General features: G+C 39.3%; 1 protein-coding gene across 1 annotated transcript in view; it reads right to left on the reverse strand.

Moving 5' to 3' along the window:
- Window positions 1-932: 932 nt before the first annotated feature.
- The window catches only part of LOC139473392 (polypeptide N-acetylgalactosaminyltransferase 16-like), a 116490-nt gene continuing 93519 nt past the window's right edge, over window positions 933-23903 (reverse strand). The window contains exons 7-13 of the mRNA XM_071255955.1: window positions 21000-21160; window positions 19942-20059; window positions 7832-8008; window positions 7063-7209; window positions 4264-4371; window positions 4022-4135; window positions 933-3687 (exon numbers count right to left, since the gene is read on the reverse strand). Of these exons, the coding sequence (XP_071112056.1) occupies window positions 3541-3687; window positions 4022-4135; window positions 4264-4371; window positions 7063-7209; window positions 7832-8008; window positions 19942-20059; window positions 21000-21160 (972 nt within the window). The 3' untranslated portion in view covers window positions 933-3540. The remainder of the gene's footprint in view (window positions 3688-4021; window positions 4136-4263; window positions 4372-7062; window positions 7210-7831; window positions 8009-19941; window positions 20060-20999; window positions 21161-23903) is intronic.

A 23903-nucleotide genomic window follows, 5' to 3' on the forward strand; every position in this document is an offset into this window, starting at 1 on the left:
TCTTATGTAATCAAACATTTTGAGAGTTTTCATTGTGAGGCTTGTGATCCAGAAAGTCTCATTCTACTCATCAGCTGCATGTCTGACATATATACAGACAGTGGACCTGAAGAAATGTTGGCTGTATTTATCCAGTGGTCCAGGGTATAGGCTGAACCATCATATTTGGAAGTGTGGATGAGGAAAGGTCTCTTCATGGTATTTCTTGCCTTGGAGTAAAACTGTAAGCCATCAAATAACCAAATATTCACTGTAACCCATAAGTATAGAATACCCGATGAACTACAGCATATGCAGCAAGAGATCACCTACCCCTCCTTTCAAAACAAAACTTAAGCCACCAAATGTATTTCATTTTAAAGGTCTTGTCAAGGCAATGATCATACTTATCAAGGCTAAGTGTAAGACCTAAGTGTGCTTTCAAACAGATTAATGAGGTCAGTCCTATTACTTTATTTCTTTGTTAAAAATGCTCCATTTGTACATTCAATAACACACCTAAATTTTTCCAGTCCACACATCATGTTTCATTATCAATTATCGATCAAATTATGGATCCAAACTTTCATCCAACACTACAGTTAACTGGGGTTTCCAAATTCAAGGCCTTCTCAAGGTAAATTTAAGTAGAAGGTCTTGTCAAGGTAAATTCATATTCAAGGTCTTTTCAATGTAAATTCAAGGTCTTTTCAATGTAAATTCAAATTGAAAGTCTTTTCAATGTAAATTCAAATTAAAAGTCTTTTCAAGGTAAATTCAAATTGAAGGTCTTTTCAAGGTAAATTCAAATTGAAGGTCTTTTCAAGGTAAATTCAAATTGAAGGCCTTCAAGGTAAATTCAAATTGAAGGCCTTCAAGGTAAATTCAAATTCAAATTGAAGGCCTTCAAGGTAAATTCAAATTGAAGGCCTGCAAGGTAAATTCAAATTGAAGGCCTTCAAGGTAAATTCAAATTGAAGGTCTTTTCAAGGAAAATTAGATTCAAGGTCTTTTAAGTTTGAAAGAAACTTGTGTCTGGAGTAAAGGAACACCAGAACCACAAGCCCTGGCAATTGACTTACAGCACTCATTCAGGAGGGACAGGGAATCTGTTGTTCCAAGTTTAGAGTAAGGTTATTCTATATATTACTCATTATCATTTCAAGAAAGAAAACGAAAAATGTTTACTGATGTCAACTCAATGTTCAGATGACGTAATGTTATCAGTTTGTGACATCATGAACAATTGATGAAGTCACAAGAGCTATCCCGAAGCAATGCATGACATGGATTCCTATGAGCACATCTCCCGTACTGAGCTGGTGAATATTGCTCTGGGCCTCCTCAACTAAAGGTTTTCAGTTTTCTGCAGAGCACACACACACAGTGTCCAAAATATGTACATATTTTAAAAAAATATTTACAACATTACTGTTGCAACAAATATATAGACAGACCACAAAACCACATCTCTAAGAGATATCTATGTTCAAGGATGTACAATATGCGTCTTGTATTTTCAATTTACTTTTTCAGTTCTGATTTCTCAAGCAATACCGAATCATATGCTATGATGTCTTGTGATGGCCAAGCAACAAATAGCTCTGAAATGTCCTACAGAAATAGTACAGGTCTTTTCAGTGTTCTGTCAACTTCTAAAAGATCTTATGTTTCTAGTTTGTGAATGTATGCAGTAGAATTTCAGCATACCTTTTCATGTAAGTATGGTATAAGAAATACTATTTGTTGGCACTGATTTTCATCGAAGGTAGGGCTGGGACGGGTAACTCTGGTACTCGGGTCGGGTGGGTCCTGAGAAGGACCCGGGTACCCACAGTACTACCCGGACCCATGGTTAGTCACGTGATGTATTGTTTAATGACAAAAACTCACTAGAGCTCAGTGGTTTCACTACAAGTTGCTAATGTTCGCATTTTTTTCTGATGATGCCCACATTCCTTTTTGACTAAGTCTTGTATATGTTTGAGTAAAGATGAAGCTTCAGTCAACTTCATTGATTCGATCGTTTCATAAGAGACCATACATCTTTTATATGGTCTCTGGTTTCATACATGCATCTAAACAGTTTTTACCAGGGCTACGGTTAAACTATTCCCAATTAGACATTGTGTTCCCAACTCTTGAAACCTACAGTGGGTACCCGGGTAGGGTCGGGTAATAGGGGGTCGGGTACCCGGGTAGTAAATTTGGACTTGTCCCAGCCCTAATTGAAGGACATATAGCCGTTGTGATACGAATACCTCCCTTGTGTGTATGAACAAAATACTTTGCCCACATACACAGTATTGCAGACTGGCTTGACAAGAAACAATAGACTCTCTTTCAGACAATCAAGCAGCTATATTCCCGCATCCCAAATGATTTAGGACTTCATAATGACATCCATGAACTTTATTCTTAATGCCCAATCCAGTTATCCAGGTTTGAATCTATCTCACCCTGGGTTGAATATATCCCACTATCCCAATATAACGCACTTGGTTGACATACCCCACTCGCTTGAATATTTCCCATCCAGGGTTGAATATACCCACCTCTGGGTTGAATATACCCCACTGTGAGTTGAATATACCCACCTCTGGTTATAACAGAGTAACAAGAAGATATTGCCCAAGATTGCCCACATCACAGCACTCACTGTCCTTTACATTCATACTGGCCATTTTCCTCTTATTGCACAAACATATATAATCATCTTTTATATATTTACATTTTGTTTAATTGTCAAACTGACCTCCATGTCCACTCACACTTAAATACATGTATGTGAAAAACTATCTGAATAAATGAACACATGCAATGGTTCATGTACATTTCCTTGATAATAACACTCATCCATTCATGACTGTTGATCAAATTATGAACACTTATCCAATGATAATGCACTTATCCAGTGACAGACACTTACTGATTGCCAATGATGACTTGGTTCATTATCATAAAAACATTTTGGACATTGTCATGATGGAGATAATGATAACAAAATGGCCAAGTTATATCATGTTTCTTTTGTTTATCAGACTGAGAAGATTGTCATCATGTTCAGTTATCATATATGTAAACTGAGCAATTGAAGTAGAAATACTCTCAGCCAACAACCCTAATTTGCTGCTTTATAAAAATTACAAAAATTACTTAATTATTTTTATTATGAAAACTACTTCTGTGATGTTGCACTGTTACTTTTGTGAGAACATGACACCATATGTTCACTTCCATCTGGGAAATCAGCTGAAAAACAACCAAATAGTTTCAAATCCTGTGATGAGATTCGACCCACAGACCTTCTGATCCGAGGTCGAATGCCTTCTCCACATGACCAAAGATGTTAACCCCGTCATCAAGCTGACAAGGTAAGGATGTCATCTGACGAGCAACACATAGACTGTAGAACTGTTCACATTCTTGTTTAGGAATTGTAACAGTTCCCTTTGTAGAAGAGATCCATTGTTTTCTTCCGTTCATCCTTCCATTCTTCCATCATTCTTTCCATGTACACAGTATATACAATGTGATATATACATCAAGCGATGGAGCACTTCACCCCGCTTTCCTCCTCCATTTGAAGTTATATGAGACATCCCACATTTGTGCGTCACTGTCCCGATGACACTCGGACAAAATCAAATACTCGTTATCCTCAGCAGTCAGACAGAGGTCGGTGCCTCGTAGACTCAGGTGCTGGCTCTGCAACAGAAAAACACGCCAAACTTGTAGACATTATAATCTTTGAAATACTTATTGTTCAATCCAGCTCTACCAGTTTGTACTATTATGACAAGCGTCACATGGGCCTTGTTCCACAAAGCAATCTTAGAACTAACTATACTTTAACATAAACTTACAGCATTCATGGCACTGAGTAAATAATTACAATGTTACTTTACCTACGAACTTCAAACCATAAAGTTCACATTTCTAAAATAAAATAATGTTTTTTAACCCTCCCTCATTTTAAGCACTTAGTGTAAAATCCTAGATAAATCATTATTCAATGGCACTTTCACATAGGTGTGCCTACCTTCTCCTCCCAGGCGTGGTGAGTGCATGGTCCTAGGCCAACCATTTTGTTGTCCCCGGCAACCACACACTTGTTGCCATGGCGCAGATACCCATCTCCCGTCAAATAAAATAGCTGAAATTAACAAGATTTTTATAATATCCTATGATGATGATGATGATGATGATGATGATGTCTGAATTAATGCTGACATGATTTTACACTCACTATGTCACTATTTGTATCTCAAAATGATGTCTCACCTGAGCATCTGATTGTCCAAGACAACCAGTGAGATGCAGTTTGGTCTGGTTCACTCTGGTCTGGCCTGGTGAAGCAGTGAGACAGGTGAGCGAAGCATGATTCCGAAACTGAAATAAATTAAAGCATCAGGTGAGAATCAAGAAACGTGAGATTTGTAACCTAAAGCATTTATTTTGACAGGGAAAGTTGGATGTGACATATTGATTACCCCATGCTGATCAAGGTCCCCTTGGGGGCGGTCGGGTAGCCAAGTGGTTAGAGCGTTCGATCGTCACGCCGAAGACCCTGGTTCGATTCCCGACATGGGTACAATGTGTAAAGCCCATTTCTGGTGTCCCCCGCCGTGATATTGCTGGAATATTGCTAAAAGCGGCGTAAAACCATACTCACTCACTCAGGGTCCCCTTGCACAGAACAATCTTAGTGCTACAGTTATTGGAAATCCTTTTGATATCGATCTTGGGCTTCGGCTACAAATGCCATCCACTTGCATAAAGCGATTGTAGGTTAAGATCATTGTCAGCTACAACTGGGACCAATCTTCATTAGCTAAGATCGTTGTAGTCCCTGAATAAACTTGACAACATAGCATGCAAGACATGGTCTGTTTCACATAAATAATCTGCTTTACATTAAAACATTGCCTCAGAACGCACCACAGATTTGACATCAGAAATATCGTTAATTGCGATGGTGAACCACACAACTATCAAGTTAATAGCTAAAAGTACTTTCCCACCCGACTCAATGCTGAAAGAAATGTGAAACAACATACCTTTTCGCTAATCAAGGGAAGGATAAAAAGCTAAGTTGTCTGCAAGCGATTAGTAAAGTCTGTGACTTGTGACCTAGTTTATACTCTAGATGGGAGTGGTTTCCCTTTGAATAAGCCCGTAGAGTAGAATCTACCTTGCCCAGTGTATCAATGCTGTAAAATCACTGAGCTCCCCCTATATTTCTTCAGGGTCACATTCATGTCAGTTATTTTGTCTTTAGTTTATCATTAAATAAATCTACAAATAAATACAAGTTTAAGCACAAAATCATACATGTTTAAATCATAAATCGAGTGGTTTTAATATAGGAATTTAATTTAAAAATACAAGTATTCATCAAACAAGCAAGTACACATGATGAGATATTTGAAATTTGTGTAAAATATCCCATAAATAGCAAAAGTAAAATTCACACTTTGTAAAAAAGATTATCAATATAATTAACACCCAGTGAAAATATATTAAAAAAACTTCTTTCTGGAAATTTTATTTATCATTCTTAATTCCCGTCCATGGTTTCTTGAAATCCCCGTCTTTCTGTGTTCTGAAAAGGTAGTCCTTTGTTATAGCAGCGAAACGAAAACATGAAGGATATATTACGAAAAGCTCCCCCAAATAGATGACGATCATACATTCACGTGTTATGTTATTAAATGAAATCTAGAGCCAAATTTATGAATGTATTTATTCACATCTTAATACTTTTAATAAAACATGAGTAGGTATTTCTTTTGTTGCAATGTCAAACAAATCCTAAATCATGACAGTACCAATGCTGAAACATATCTATATGTCATTATTCTAGTAATTGTTTCTTCAAATAATTGGCACCATTCTTAAATCTGTGCAAGGTGCGATGGAGGGAGGTATGTGCTGTGTGCATGTCGTTACCGGTTCCACTTATTGCATGCGCAGCAAGCTAAGCACGTTTGCAGACAACTGTAGACGGGAGTAGAGTTTAAGATATTGATACCTCCACCGTTGAAGATTTCAATCTTAGCTAAGATCGTGATCTTAAATCCATGCCGTCGGTTTGTGCAAGTGGAATAGGACTCTTGAATGGTGATTGTAAAGTTGATTGTAGCCGTCTTATAAAAAGATGGATTGTAACTAAGATTGTTCTGTGCAAGTGGGCCAAGTATAGTCATTCTTCCACTCTGTGCCAACATATCATCCAGTATATATTAACATATACTTATTCAGGATTCACCTGATGAAGGAGCGAGAAGAAGTGTAAAGTGTCATGACAGTAAGGTTATCCCTGAAACTTTCACGTCTTAGTGTACATCCAACTTCTAAATGCCAATCAAAGACTTCATATTGTACATTGTACAGACAGAATTTTAGTTTAAAGTCGATTCTATAGAGGAAACTACAAACTTTTGCATATAATGAACTGGTTTTTTTATCCTGGACATTTGCTGTATATATGCTTATAACGAAGTATTGTTACAACAAACTAAAATTAGTGGTATCTTTGACTTTGTTATAACCGTAGTAAACCATAGTTTACTGTAGTTTGAATTTTATAATTCAAAACACTTAAGAATTTAATGAATTAGTTATGATATGCAGTGATAGTTGAAGGTATTATTTAAAGAAGGCCATGAATTGTAACACTTGCATATCTCAGATGAGTGAAAAAGGGAGACAAACTGTTCTGAGTCAACAAAGGAAACAGGGAATCTAAAATGACCCAAAACAGCCGATTGTCTACGTGGGTGGCTTTTCAAGGTCACATTTACTCCTTTTCAGATAGAATATGCATTTTGTATTATCATGTATTGGGATACAGGTCTGTATGTACCGTGTATCGTATCGAAGGCCGCATTGAGGTTTGGGTGAATCATATCACTCTTATATATATATATATATATATATATATATACTGCTAACACAAGTTTTGGGATATAATCTAGCAGGATCAAGATCCGCAATGAAAGTATAAGTCTAAACATCAAGAAGTTGAGAAGAGCCTGTCAACTTTTCTCCTTTCTTAAAGTCAGGTTTAGTCTTGTATACCTCCCCATACTGTTGTGCCTCCGGGGGAGGTACCAGCATCTCAGGTATCACGTTGTTCAGGTACCACTGGAATGATTGACACTTTAACTTCTCTCTGAGACTCCGCCTCTCGGACACATCACCAAGGTCAAGGTCACGAGGAAAATCCTTAAAAATGAAATATATCACATCATGCAAAAGTATATATCTTATCAGATCTTGTTTCACACATACATCAGATCATATGCTCTTGTATTGATTACATGGGTAAGCTTCAAAGAATCCATTTTGATTGAAAGGACAAATCAATGTGAAATAAATTGAGAAATCAAACATCCCTGAAAAGGCGCGCATAAGTGTATGTATATGAATACTCATGCATATTATGGTATGGCAAACATTCATCCTTTCAGTGATTTGCCTACAAACACTACACTGATATAAACTCATTGATCTGCAGAGTAAGACATTTTGCTTAAAAATACTGAATATTACCAGTCTCTGATATTATGCTATCATGGCCTGATGATAAGTCCACACTTCATAATGGTTTCCCTGTTTAGTTTTGTAATTTTATTCTGGCATGGACTGGGGGCTTTAGAAGGGACATAACTCCTACAGCCCTGTTGCATTCCACAACTGTCATTGTTGATGAAGTGAAACATGATTTTACTAGTGCTTCACATCTTCCATTGGTGGAGCACACTATGGCCGACTAATGATACACACAAGCAGGCCCTGATGAGACAGCAGGTGTTTGATATAGGATTCCTATTTCACTGCAACTTACTGCAGCAGCATAGAAGTACTCCTTGTACTGGTCCATCCACACATCAGCCACCCGCCCCAGATTGCGGAGGATGGTACGGCGGCTGTCAGCGGGGAACTTGTAGGGCAGGATGTTCCGGAACACATGCCCCACCCGGGAACACGGTATGATCTCCATGGAACCGCCACACATCCACACCTGCAAAAGTGAAATACAGGAGTTTAGAATATGTGTAGCCTTGTGTCTATTTATTCGGCCAAACTCATTGCAGTAACTTGGTCCAGTAACATAGCGCTGCACTGTGTCATCCCCCGATCTGTAGATTCAGTAGCATCTGTAGAGCCAAATGAAATGAAAAGAACATTCTCATCAATTTGATACAAATAATGGTGCAATTTTAAGTGTACAGGAAACAGATTACTGCTCTCATGCCGGTCAAATACCATCTCACAACTTATTGTTTCAAATGTATTTAAATCGCTTTCGCTCATTAGATATGTTCTGAAACAACTCGTAAGATACTCGTGTAGTGATCTGTACAGCACAGTTTCTATTCACAAATAGAGGACACTGATTGTTGGTACACAATGTATTTATGTGGCTGTAGTTTCAAGGAAGATAGGGTTGACTTGCAGATGGCAACTTCTTTGATTTTCAAAGCAACATCTGAGTACAGACGACAGTGCCTTTATCAAGCAGTGGTAGTGCTGACATGTTTGCTTGAATAAGACTAAAGAAGTTGACATATATAAGTCAAGGCTCCATGAAGTGATGTGTGGAAATATGATGGTTAAAACTCTTGCTCCTCCCCTCACCCAAGCTTTGCCCTGGCTACAGTGTATCCGTTGTGTGTCCCCTGCCATAATCCTGCATCACTCACTAGACACCCTCACAGAATGGGATTCAAACACACAAATGATGATAGCTGCTAATGTTTGTTTTTTCACACCAAGGACATAATTTAAATTTTGCGAAAATTCCATTTGACAAGTTGAAGCAAAGGAAAACAACAGTTTAAAAACCCTAGGTAGTGTAAGTATTACTTACTATGCACAACTTTCTCTTGAATTTCTGCACAAACTGGTGATAAGACCCATAAAAAGCAAATATTCCTGTTTCTCCTGCCTTTTTCTAAACTGACTGGGCAGGGAAGGAGGACCATATTTTTTAATTTTTTAAACATCTAGAAAGTATCCATAGTTAAAATGTACCATATTACCTATACTGAGGCATGACGACACATGGTTTATCCAAACTGTTTTAAAAGGCATGGTGTGTAAAAAAGTTGTTTCTTAATATGCTTAAATCTACAAAAATAAATGCTGGGGCAATTTAATTGGCCTGCAGGTCGTGACAAGAAACTTAGTTTAATAAGCCTAAAGTATACAAATCCTATCCAAGCAACAAAATTGTAATTTAATCTACAACAAGGTAAGTTATATTGTTAAACATTAATTTTGTTGCTATGTGAGTAATATTCAGTTCTTGTTAGTTTGTTGTTTAATAAGCCTAAAGTATACAAATCCTATCCAAGCAACAAAATTGTAATTTAATCTACAACAAGGTAAGTTATATTGTTAAACATTAATTTTGTTGCTATGTGAGTAACATTCAGTTCTTGTTAGTTTGTTGTTTAACGCCGCATTCAGCAATATTTCAGCTGTATGACGTCAGCCTATAAATAATTGAGTCTGGATCAGACAATGCAGTGATTGACATCATCAGTATCGATCCACGCAACTGGGATACAATGACATGCATCAACGAAGTCAGCGAGTCTGATCACCCGATCCTGTTAGATGCCATTTATGACAAGCATGGGTTACTGAAGACCTAGTCTACCCCGGATCTTCACAGGTCACATTCAGTTCTCTGGGCCTTTTATCCCCTAAATGGAAAAATGTCAAAAACATATCTTAATTTGATTCTTTTCCTTATTTTTGACAAAAAAAACCTTAAACTTTCAATTTTGATACATCTAACGAGCTTAAACCCTGTCAAAATGACACACATCCACATATTTTATTCAAACATGTTTAGTTCAGTTTTGAAAAAAATATGTTTTATTTGCTGCTGTGATGGATGTTTGTGCTGATCATGATGCTTGAACAAACGTGAAGCTACTTAGAGGCATTTTCCTCCATAAAATCTTTATGCTCTCCTGCTTTCTGAGCAAAAGATGTAGAAATTGTTTTTATATTTTGAAAAAATGTTTTAAACATTTTTAAAATTTCAAGTTTTCTTCAACTCTGAAGCTTCAGCTTCCATATGGTGAAACAATCATTTGAAGGTTTGAACACATTAGTGGTTTCAGAGATAGTGTTTACAGTAAACAGCCGAAACAATGGTTTCTGGATAAACAGGGTCCAGATTGAAGAGTTTTCATTGTACGTGACTGATCCAACAGCTACAAGAGGAAAGGAGTTTTGTTATACAAAGTGTCCAAAATAACATTTAAAGTGCTTGAAAACAATAATATATTATTCTCCCTGGAATTCACGAGCAAGGATCACTTTTATCAATATTGGAACTTTCTAATAATAGGGGATACCAACAAGAGTCATCAAGAGATGACATATCCTCCCAGTCCGGTGTAATTTAGAAATGGAGTTTAGAGACTGATCTGTATTGCACGTTTATCCAGACATAGTCAATGGTTTTGGAGTTCTGCTCCAGAAACAAGCACTACCCTCATTTTCTGTAAAGTTCAACCTGTCATGAACACACAAAAAATAAAAATAAAAATCCCAAATCATCAAAAGGCACCAGTTCAGTACTAGACCATCTTCCCGAGGCAAGTGAGTTAACTGGCTATAAAAGTCCTGTTTCCACCCTTGCCGAACTAGGCTGGTATTATGGAGTTACATTTTGGCTAGGCTAACGAGTCTATGCATAGTCCAATCAAAATCGCACACCGAAATCGAAATCCGGTTTGTAAAATGTTGTGCAGATTTCTGTCGATTGCAGGATTTGCAAAGCATGTGCACCACCAACTCGTTGTCAACAGATATTTTCCAAGTCTTTTCATGTTTTTAATCAAGGTGCTCACGTGATTTGATGCACTTCGCTATGTAAGATCCGTTTTATCACAAGATAGATCTTGATTATCAATCAGATCGTTTTGACTGGGCACCACCATTTTGTTTGAAACAAATGCAAGTGATACAAGAGGTTGAATCTGATTGGTTCATAGGAGAGGCTTAGAAGGAACATAACTCGTAATAACCACTGGTGGTGCTACGGTCGAGCCCAGGAATGCTAGCCTAGTTCGGCAAGGGTGGAAACTGGACTTTGATAGTCAGTTAACTCCCTTGCCTCAGGAAGATGGTACTAGACTGATCTGTATAGCAAGTGTCAACAAGAAATATTCAATGGTTTAGGAGTTCTGTTCTGGAATCGGAAAACAGGCGGACAGACGGACATGCTATGTCCTGCTGATTTGAATACAAATGGTTTTCATTGATAAGCCATGTAGGGAATAAACCAGGCTGCCTCACAACAAGTATACACCACCCTGGCCTAGCCAATGAAATACTGTATAAGATCAACGATGATACAGATGGATATTATTCATAACTAAATCATAAATCTTTCCTATCAATGTCTTAATTTAACTGTACAAAAACTGCTTTATGGGTGCATTTTCTGTCTCAGTGCATTCTGTGGAATAAGTTAGAATTGCAAACAAGGTTATTCCACTGTGATGCCCCGATACAGGAATATCCCATGACACACTGGTTCATGTTAGAATATTGCTCCTGAATTTAATCATGTGAAAACACTTTCGATTGAGTTGGCTTAAATTTTATAACATCAAGCCACACTCAAGATAATACAAAGAATATACTCCATTGATGCTTGGCTATACCTGGATGGGGGCTACGAATGAGATACATTTAAGGCATTTATCGAGCATTGGCATGAAACTTAAAATCCTCAGTAATTGTAATATTTATTGCAAATAAAAAATATTTAGAAATTTATCCGTGTCATATGAAGCAGATTCTGCGTGTAATCCATGCTTGACAACTGACATTATATAAAAGTTGTGTTTTCGTTTTCAAAATTAGTTCCATAAAAAATCCCTCCATAACTCTGAGAAAAATGTGCCCAAGAAACATTTATTTTATTTTATGTACCCTCACAGAAAATGTGAAAACTGATAAAAGAACAATTCCACACAACACTGACATAAATAATCTATACTAGTTCTGCAGATGAAAGTTTTTCTGTATAGAAGTTACATGTACACATGTCGAATGTAAAGTCCCATGCAAAATGTGTTGTTAGAGTTTAATATATGTTCTCCATGTACAGATTTGGCTCGATATATGCAAAGTTTAGCATTTTATCATGGTTGATTATATTCTAAATCTTTTTTTTAGGCAAACACATAAAACAGTTTTACCATTTTGAACATGACCTGCAAATGTTTCACTGATGTCCATTGTCAATAATATATACTTCTTAACAGCAGGAATTTTCAATTATGATTTCTCGGTAAAAGATCAATAATGTTTGTATCATTTCATATCATTGTGAAGCATATGATTCCGTCAAGAGGAATATGTCGTTTGTTCTGATTTCAAATTTAATGGAAGTTGACACGTACTTGCTGAAGTTGATTACCCAGTTTTCCACTGCCTGTCCTAACCTAACATTGTTTTGAAACATTCCGTGATGATGAAGAATCATCCGTACAAAATTCTTCCATTTTGTTGAAATTTTATCATGTTAAGACAAAACTTGTATGGACAGATTTTTGTGATGGGTTGTCATACAAATAGTATCTGAGTACAGCATCTCAGTACAACTATCAATAGCTGAGTAGTATAGCTAAACCATAGCTTGTTTCTTAATGAGTGATAGAATAGACTAAAAAGTGGTTGAGTGAGTGAATGTTGTTTTATGCTGCAGTCAGTGATATCACAGCATTCTGTCAACAATCAAACCCAAGGAAAGCAGTGATTGGCAGCCCACAATCCATACTATCACACACTGAGTCAGGTGACACAATGTATAAGGGTACTTTAGAATAAAGACTGGGTTGACTGGGGAACTGTTCTATGGGAATATCCTGACTAGTTATAAAACGCTAAATCTTCTGTCATTCATCCCTTGATGACTTTCCCAAGAGAACTGCGTCGCTACTACATGGACCAGGTTTCATGACATTTATACAAGAGAGAGGACAGAAATATGAATGCAAAAGAATGTTTTTAGCTTCCTTTCTGATTTTTACAAGAAAACCAAAGTAGCCAATTATCCTACAAATATAAGTCAGTCAGCATCAGGAGAATGCAACTTGCATTCCAATCCACCATGTAGCCCGTGAAACAAACCATTGCTTGGCAGGAACAAGGCGATGCGATCACTGGTTTGGTTTTTACCCTGTTTTTAATCTACACGATCGATGAGGAAGTTTGTGGATCAATCAAAATATCTCCAGAGATTGGGAAAAACTGTACAGTTTGAAAAACATTTCACAATTGACTGACCCTAATCCCTGAAAAAAATCTAACTAACATGGAAACGCAATCAATTATAGGCAGGATGGAGAAGAAAAATTCTAGTCGAATGAAAGGTTACCTTGATTCTAATTACACAAACATCTATCAATTAAGCTTTTTACATAAAACACACTGACTCTGTTGTTCCAGCAAGTCTCTGAAGGGGAATTGCGAGAGCTGAATCCTTTTGAGCTATAAAAAGGTTTTACGTCTTCATAAGTGTTTATGATTCATTTCCGTAGATCGATTAGGTAGAAGAGGTCGCTTCGTCAGAGGTTGTTATTGGAGACAAATCTGGTCATCTGGGATGGAGCTGATGCAGTGCCACTTTGGTAGATGAAGAGGTTGAATGTAAATATCAGGGTTGAAGATGTACATAAAGCCATGTGTCTGGGAGCAGGTGCAGTCTGTGGCCGTCACAGACTGTGCACTTGAATCAGAGACTGTCACAGACTGTGCCCTTGAATCAGAGACTGTCACAGACTGTGTCCTTGAATCAGAGACTGTCACAGACTGTGTCCTTGAATCAGAGACTGTCACAGACTGTGTCCTTGAATCAGAGACTGTCACAGACTGTGTCCTTGAATCAGAGACTGCCACAGACTGTCCTTGAATCAGAGACTGTCACAGACTGTACTTGAATCAGAGACTGTCACAGACTGTGTCCTTGAATCAGAGACTGTCACAGACTGTGTCCTTGAATCAGAGACTGTCACAGACTGTGTCCTTGAATCAGAGATTGTCACAGACTGTGTCCTTGAATCAGAGATTGTCACAGACTGTGTCCTTGAATCAGAGATTGTCACAGACTGTGTCCTTGAATCAGAGACTGTCACAGACTGTGTCCTTGAATCAGAGATTGTCACAGACTGTGTACTTGAATCAGACACTGGCACAGACTGTACTTGAATCAGAGACAGTCACAGACCATGGACTTGAATCAGAGACTGTCACAGACAATGTACTTGAATCAGAGACTGTCACAGACTGTTTACTTGAATCAAAGACAGTCACATACTGTTTACTTGAATCAGAGACAGTCACATACTGTTTACTTGAATCAGAGACAGTCACATACTGTTTACTTGAATCAGAGACAGTCACATACAAGTCATGATCAAGACGTGCCCTAATGACGCTCTCCATGGCAATCCGGCAATCCGTTGTCTGGTGTACAGCTCAAGGGATTCTTCCAATGTGATTCACTGGTATAGTTAGAACTTATAATTGGAAACAGCATTTGTGAGGATCACTTTCTTCAAATTGAACTCTTCTCTCAGACTTAGCAGCCTACTACTTGTATGTGATGAGACAGTTACTAAGAGTGCAGGTGTTCCTTAGTCCCTTGCTGACACTGGTAACATAAGGAGCTGGTATTTCACACATGAAACAACCACATTGATCAGAGAGGGAACATGTATGTGTTTACTTCAGGTATGGGATCAGAGAGTGAACATGTATGTGTTTACTTCTGGTATGGGATCAGAGAGTGAACATGTATGTGTTTACTTCAGGTATGGGATCAGAGAGTGAACGTGTATGTGTTTACTTCTGGTATGGGATCAGAGAGTGAACGTGTATGTGTTTACTTCAGGTATGGGATCAGAGAGTGAACGTGTATGTGTTTACTTCTGGTATGGGATCAGAGAGTGAACGTGTATGTGTTTACTTCTGGTATGGGATCAGAGAGTGAACATGTATGTGTTTACTTCTGGTATGGGATCAGAGAGTGAACGTGTATGTGTTTACTTCAGGTATGGGATCAGAGAGTGAACGTGTATGTGTTTACTTCTGGTATGGGATCAGAGAGTGAACGTGTATGTGTTTACTTCTGGTATGGGATCAGAGAGTGAACGTGTATGTGTTTACTTCTGGTATGGGATCAGAGAGTGAACGTGTATGTGTTTACTTCAGGTATGGGATCAGAGAGTGAACATGTATGTGTTTACTTCTGGTATGGGATCAGAGAGTGAACCTGTATGTGTTTACTTCTGGTATGGGATCAGAGAGTGAACATGTATGTGTTTACTTCTGGTATGGGATCAGAGAGTGAACATGTATGTGTTTACTTCTGGTATGGGATCAGAGAGTGAACGTGTATGTGTTTACTTCTGGTATGGGATCAGAGAGTGAACATGTATGTGTTTACTTCAGGTATGGGATCAGAGAGTGAACGTGTATGTGTTTACTTCTGGTATGGGATCAGAGAGTGAACATGTATGTGTTTACTTCAGGTATGGGATCAGAGAGTGAACGTGTATGTGTTTACTTCTGGTATGGGATCAAAGAGTGAACGTGTATGTGTTTACTTCTGGTATGGGATCAGAGAGTGAACGTGTATGTGTTTACTTCTGGTATGGGATCAGAGAGTGAACGTGTATGTGTTTACTTCTGGTATTGGATCAGAGAGTGAACTTGTATGTGTTTACTTCTGGTATGGGATCAGAGAGTGAACGTGTATGTGTTTACTTCTGGTATGGGATCAGAGAGTGAACGTGTATGTGTTTACTTCTGGTATGAGATCAGAGAGTGAACATGTATGTGTTTACTTCTGGTATGGGATCAGAGAGTGAACGTGTATGTGTTTACTTCTGGTATGGGATCAAAGAGTGAACGTGTATGTGTTTACTTCTGGTATGGGATCAGAGAGTGAACATGTATGTGTTTACTTCTAGTATGGGATCAGAGAGTGAACGTGTATATGTTTACTTCTAGTATGGGATCAGAGAGTGAACATGTATGTGTTTACTTCTAGTATGGGATCAGAGAGTGAACGTGTATGTGTTTACTTCTGGTATGGGATCAGAGAGTGAACGTGTATGTGTTTACTTCAGATATGGGATCAGAGAGTGAACATGTATGTGTTTACTTCTGGTATGGGATCAGAGAGTGAACATGTATGTGTTTACTTCAGGAATGGGAACAGAAGCGGTATTATGTTTCTCTGTGGCATTCTTGGAGCACCCACGTCCAATGTAACTCTAATCTTAATGGTTAAATACTTGAAGCCAAGTCATCTTAATGTCAACACTTCTATCAGTTGATTTTCATGAATTACACAGCTAGATACTTATCCCTGTATGAGCTTGCTTTGTTAACCCTATCTGTTTTGTCTTGGGTAGACTTGCACAAGTCTCTAAGGCAACAATTAATAGTTTAAATCAAAACTTCTAGATTAAGTAAATAAGAACAAGTTGTCCTGTAAGAGACTGGAGTCCTTGTACTGTGCACACATCCATGGACTTTTCTTTCCGTACAGCCTTGGAGCACGGCTTTGCCTTGGGCCTCTGGCTGACATCCTGTACAAGCTTGGGAACTACATCATGATAGTTCTAGGTATGTTTCTGCTCCTGATCTAATCCTGACTACATACGTCTTGGTCTAGATTGAGTTAGGATCTCCTCTTGGCCTTGCTTGGGTTAGTCTAGGGCACCACCTCTACTGATGTGTTGACTCAGGACATTGTTATTATCCTATATAGTCATTTATGATGTTTGTATACCTTTGATCTTGTAGACAATCAGAATGAACTTATTCAAACACGATACAAACACGATGATAACCAATGATTAAATGTACATGCTGAATGAGCCCTTGAGTTGTTGTCGTTGTCGACTCTCCAATGTTGAGCCATGCAGCATTTTCCTCATGCATATTAGTTATGACATGCATAGACATAACTTGGTGGATATCAGGTGGAGTTTGGTTTGGTTGGCTTCCTAGTCCAGCCTGTCCCTGTACCTCAAGCTGTGATGAGATTAGACTCATCAAGACTGAAAGACATACAGCTTCACAGCAGACACGTAATCTACAGCATCATGGAGTTCACAAGTGTGAACATGGAAGCTGCAGATTTTGTACCACGAACAGTCAACTGTTAGGAAACCAGTGCATGGTCCAAGTGCAAAGGCCAAATCCAGGTACAAAACAGGACCTATATGTTGAGCTCCACTACCACCAAAACATATACCAACTTTTACAGCATTTGAAATGCATTAGTTGGTTTTTCAATATGAACATTGAAAACTGATTAAAACCACTTTAGCAAATTCAGGTGTCGTCATCGGTGAGAACAAAGTGAGGTCTCAGCTTCAATGGTTCACTGGTTTCTGAGGAGATGATTTTTACAGATGCTGATGCTGCCAGACACCGGGCCATGACAAAAGTCTTAGAATGAAGTCATGGGTAAGTGTCAGAGCCAGGTCATGGATAAGTGTCAGAGCCAGGTCATGGATAAGTGTCAGAGCCAGGTCATGGGTAAGTGTCAGAGCCAGGTCATGGATAAGTGTCAGAGCCAGGTCATGGGTAAGTGTCAGAGCCAGGTCATGGATAAGTGTCAGAGCCAGGTCATGGGTAAGTGTAAGAGCCAGGTCATGGATAAGTGTCAGAGCCAGGTCATGGATAAGTGTCAGAGCCAGGTCATGGGTAAGTGTCAGAGCCAGGTCATAGATAAGTGTCAGAACCAGGTCATGGGTAAGTGTCAGAGCCAGGTCATGGGTAAGTGTCAGAACCAGGTAATGAATGCGTATCAGAGCCAGGTCATGGATAAGTGTCAGAGCCAGGTCATGGATAAGTGTCAGAGCCAGGTGATGGATAAGAATCAGAGCCAGGTCATGGATTAGTGTCAGAGCCAGGTCATGGATAAGTGTCAGAGCCAGGTCATGGATAAGTGTCCGAGCCAGGTTATGGATAAGAATCAGAGCCAGGTCATGGATTAGTGTCAGAGCCAGGTTATGGATAAGTGTCCGAGCCAGGTTATGGATAAGAATCAGAGCCAGGTCATGGATAAGTGTCAGAGCCAGGTCATGGATAAGTGTCAGAGCCAGGTGATGGATAAGAATCAGATCCAGGTCATGGATTAGTGTCAGAGCCAGGTTATGGATAAGTGTCCGAGCCAGGTTATGGATAAGAATCAGAGCCAGGTCATGGATAAGTGTCAGAGCCAGGTCATGGATAAGTGTCAGAGCCAGGTTATGGATAAGTGTCAGAGCCAGGTGATGGATAAGTGTCAGAGCCAGGTTATGGATTAGTGTCAGAGCCAGGTCATGGATAAGTGTCAGAGCCAGGTCATGGATAAGTGTCCGAGCCAGGTTATGGATAAGAATCAGAGCCAGGTCATGGATAAGTGTCAGAGCCAGGTCATGGATAAGTGTCAGAGCCAGGTGATGGATAAGAATCAGAGCCAGGTCATGGATTAGTGTCAGAGCCAGGTTATGGATAAGTGTCCGAGCCAGGTTATGGATAAGAATCAGAGCCAGGTCATGGATAAGTGTCAGAGCCAGGTTATGGATAAGTGTCAGAGCCAGGTGATGGATAAGAATCAGAGCCAGGTCATGGATTAGTGTCAGAGCCAGGTCATGGATAAGTGTCCGAGCCAGGTTATGGATAAGTGTCCGAGCCAGGTTACCGATAAGTGTCACAGCCAGGTCATGGATAAGTGTCCGAGCCAGGTTATGGATAAGTGTCCGAGCCAGGTTACCGATAAGTGTCAGAGCCAGGTGATGGATAAGAATCAGAGCCAGGTCATGGATTAGTGTCAGAGCCAGGTCATGGATAAGTGTCAGAGCCAGGTCATGGATAAGTGTCCGAGCCAGGTTACCGATAAGTGTCAGAGCCAGGTGATGGATAAGAATCAGAGCCAGGTCATGGATTAGTGTCAGAGCCAGGTCATGGATAAGTGTCCGAGCCAGGTTATGGATAAGTGTCCGAGCCAGGTTACCGATAAGTGTCAGAGCCGGGTTATGGATAAGTGTCACAGCCAGGTTATGGATAAGTATCAGAGCCAGGTTATGGATAAGTGTCACAGCCAGGTTATGGATTAGTGTCAGAGCCGGGTTATGGATAAGTGTCAGAACCAGGTCATGAGTAAGAGTCATAGCCAGGTTATGGATAAGTGTCAGAGCCAGGTTATGGATAAGTGTCAGAGCCAGGTCATGGATAAGTGTCAGAGCCAGGTCATGGATAAGTGTCAGAGCCAGTCATGGATAAGTGTCAGAGCCAGTCATGGATAAGTGTCAGAGCCAGACCTTGAGTAAGTGTCAGAGCCAGGTTATGGATAAGTGTCAGAGCTAGGTCATGGATAAGTGTCAGAGCCAGGTCATGGATAAGTGTCACAGCCAGGTCATGAGTAAGTATCAGAGCCAGGTCATGGATTAGTGTCATAGCCAGGTCATGAGTAAGTATCAGAGCCAGGTCATGGATTGGTGTCACAGCCAGGTCATGAGTAAGTATCAGAGCCAGGTCATGGATTAGTGTCACAGCCAGGTCATGAGTAAGTATCAGAGCCAGGTCATGGATTAGTGTCATAGCCAAGTTATGGATAAGTGTCACAGCCAGGTCATGGATACTGGATAAGTGTCAGAACCAGGTTATGGATAAGTGTCATAACCAGGTTATATATAAGTGTCATAGCCAGGTCATCGATACTGGATAAGTGTCAGAGCCAGGTCATGGATAAGTGTCATAGCCAGGTTATGGATAAGTGTCAGAGCCAGGTCATCGATACTGGATAAGTGTCAGAGCCAGGCTGGGAATAAGAGTTAATTCATGTAGTCCATTGACTGCATCTTCTCTATTTATAACTGAATCACGAATGAGAACAAACATCTATCGGTGACATACCCTGAAAGCTAGTTCCAAGTTTTCTCCACCCCAGATGTCCAGTCCCTCGTCGTAGGAGCCGATCTTGAAGAAGTATTCACGGTTGATGGCAAACAGTCCCCCACTGATGGTCGGGGTTCTGGAACAAGACGTGTTTAATGCTGATAAACTACAGTGTGGCTGAGTGGAACCTTGTTATTCCTGGAACCACAGCTTATAGACCGGTACTGTTGGGATCCTATCTCTTACTTTGACAATAACATGCAGGGAATTATAGATTAGCTCTCTCAAGCAAGAGACTTGCCACAGACAGTAAACCTCAATCATGCCTCTTTTTATGACGTCAAACTGGTAAAACCACCAATCAATTTTTATTCACAGGATGCTCCCATGTTTATGGATGACTAATTAATCATGTCCTTCGGAAATGATGACATCTGTATCTGCAAACTATATTCCAGCTTTATCACAGAGGCCTCAAGATAATTGGGTCTAGGCCAGACGAACCAGTGGTCAATATACTGAGCAAAGTCGACACTATTGGGGTATTCAGAGGTGTGGGATAACCAAGGGTAAATGGTCTGGCTCACAGACAACCCAGGTTCAATTCCCACATGGGCACAATGTGTGAAGCCCATGCACGTATTCATGCATGCGCCCACGCACTAACTTACACACGCACTCACCTATGCATGTGTAAGAGTGAATATTATCCTACCCTATTTTATATCCCGGAGATGAAATTCTCCCTAGTGAATTTGAACCCATACCAGTGTGGCACTAAGGTACTATAATCTAGAGTAAAACTTCCCCGGGGATAATATTTAGATAGGATATAATCCTTGCTTACACATGCACATGCACTCAAGTACATTTCTTAAGGAGAGACACTATTTCACAATGTGCCGAAATAAGGCAAACATCACATAAGGCCTACCACAACACTTCATTGCACTATAGTAGGCGCACTCATGTACACCTGGCAAAACTAAAAGTTAATATTTTGTAAAGGTAGTCAAGTTATCGTGAATACTGGCTTAAATATTCACCAAGAATAGATTATTTAAGATGAACCGAACCTGATTGGCTGAGCTGGCGATGACCTTAAGTCCATGACCTTGGGAGGTATTCCCTTCCAGATGAACTCCATCCTCCATGTGAAGCCTCCATGGAGATTGTCCGGTGCAGGGACATAGTCAAAGCTGTCAGCTCGGATAGCATCAACATAGGGGCTCACAACCTGAAAGTCAAATAATCACTCTATAAGCTATACAAACATGTGATACTGATAGCTGCCTAATGTGTGCTGACATTAGAACTCCATTCATCAGAGGTCTGCTGTTCCTGATGCTGGGGGTAGGATTACTCACTACAGTAACACCTTGTTAATCTGGACCCTGTTCAAATACACTTTCGAAGGTAGTGACTGTAAGCATGTGTTTAGTGTCGACAGTTTGGCCACTGAAGGTCAAAGATCATTTTGTGAAATTTGGCTATGGGCTGAAATTTTTGTACCTCCAGTGATTAAACAAAGGCTTTACTATATTTATAGGACTAAGATAACACTTTTATATATTTTTGGCTTACTGATTTGAAAGACGGAGACTTAAAGCCACAATCAGCAAATAAAATAGAATAAAATAAATTTAAATCTTTTTCTACTTGCCCATTTTTGATGATAAGAAAAAATAAAGGGGCACAAATTTAATCTCTGGCTTCTTCCCGGCTGTGGGTTCATTTGACCGCTAACGCATCTGAGCGTGACAAGAGACTGGGCTACTGTCTGTAAGGACAGCATAAATAAACTTTGAGGCAATACCTATACGCATTTCTGAACACTGATGGGTTACCCGTGATCTATGAAGATCTTGATATTACAAAGGGCGCATGTTAATTAATTTCTTCAACCTAAACAAAGACACAAAAAGGACAGTCGAAGCTCATCGGATGTCGTTATTTTGAAATACCCCTGTTATAGTTTAATAATAAAAAGTTTCCCAACATTGCAAGCTTTTACGGATTTCTGACTGCGTGAATAATACAACACCGGAGATTGATTTGCATCCAATGTCTGTGCATCATAGCTTGATATTTAACTATGTCATGTCAACAGACCTAGAACAGTTTGGAATTTGTTATCATTAGATATATGTACAGATTTTTCGGTCAATTTGTAGTGTAACTGAGTTTGTAATAAATTACCTATAACTAAATGCAATTCCCTCTTTCGACTTGGCGAACTGAAACTTATAGTCATTTTACACATTTTTTACTGTAACATATACACACTAAAATAAGCAATGCTCAGGTGAAAATTTTAGTTTGTGTTACCACAAAATAGTGTAACCCAAAATCCACCAATACCAAGCAAGTGACTTACCAAAACTTAGTCACAATTACCAATGCTTTCATTTTGTTGATTAGTGTGATGATACACCCTCATGCTAGCAATAAAAGCAACAAATGCGCTTATGGTTGGTGCAGCACAGGTCATGAACTAGTCCAGATATGTCAGACAGCATCTGGGTATCCACAGAAAATGTTTTTTAAACAAAGGCAACAACCAGTCCTGGGCCCCATTCCACAAGGCAATCTCAGTGCTACGTTGATCGTAAGCCTATGATAAAGTATGGGAGTTACGACCAACTTAGCAGTAAGATCGCTTTGTGGAACGGGGTTCTGGTGAATTGTCAGAGCTCAGTGCCCCTTTAAAGGATACAACTACAAAAATCACACACTACTGAACCTCTGTGGAATGAAGCTGTAGGGATGTGCACACACACACACACACACACACACACACACACACACACACACCTCCCACCCATCCATCCTTTCTGAGGCATACTATTCATGATAATGTATAAAATCATTTGGTGACAAAAACAGAATAAAATAGTGCAAATTGATTCCCAAATGCAACCTCCACACATTGGTACAAAGGATATACAAAATGGTCCAAAACAGATCTCTCTGTTATATGTCTGATGCTATGAGCTCTACGACTTGAAATCCCAGTGGATGGAGGGGATATCCTGGGCATTAAGCACGTTCCATAGAAGTGTCTGGTCATTCAATGTTCATTAAAGAGTAATTCTATGAAGTTTCAACAAATTGTTCAAGCCAGATTGATGAAATCACACATATATGTATTCCAAATTATTATTCATGTATCAATTAACTTAATTACTAATGTTAATGAATAAATGAATGTTTAAGAAATTGAGAACAATGAAACACAACAAATGCAATTTTTCTTGAAAGATTTTGACACATTATCATGGCCGATGACAGATGAGAAATTGGCCTGCAATAAACGCTATGGGATTTCTTGATAATGGCCTCTCATCTGTGATATAATGTACATGTCACTGAAATTGACGAGCAAGGTATTTTATTACATAAATAATTCATCAATGATTGTCTTAGGGCTGCTGTCAGTGACATAACAACAATGGGTTGTGTGGTAGAGGATCTATTAGACCATGTTGACAGAGACATTGTTTGTGCTGGTGATATTCATAGAATCATTGAGCTAATCTGGGAAAGTAGTGCTGTGGAAAATACAATATCAGAGTTAAGCTTGAAAATACAGTATCCATAAACAATTTCACCGTTTTTAAAGAGCCTCAAAGTGAAATGCTACTTTAATTTAATCTATTCTATAAACATCTACCTTGTACCCAATCTTTTATAACAACTGCCATGTCCATCAATTCTCTCTTAATTGTAACGGCGATCTTGTCACAACTGGCTACACATATCTAATTATACCCCCGTTTACGAAGTAAATCGGGGGTATATAGCGTTCCGTTCGTCTGTCCTTCCGTCCGAGCTTTTGTACTGCCCATAACTTTTTAACCATGCACCCTAGCTTCACCAAACTTCCTACACACATTAACCACTATGAGTACTTGTGCCATTTGCTAGTTTGAAGATTCTGAACGTTTTAATTTTTGCCGTTTCCATGGACACATTAAGAA

Source organism: Haliotis cracherodii, unplaced genomic scaffold, assembly GCF_022045235.1.
Source record: "Haliotis cracherodii isolate W230 unplaced genomic scaffold, xgHalCrac1.p SCAF_28, whole genome shotgun sequence".
NCBI classification, from domain to species: domain Eukaryota; kingdom Metazoa; phylum Mollusca; class Gastropoda; order Lepetellida; family Haliotidae; genus Haliotis; species Haliotis cracherodii.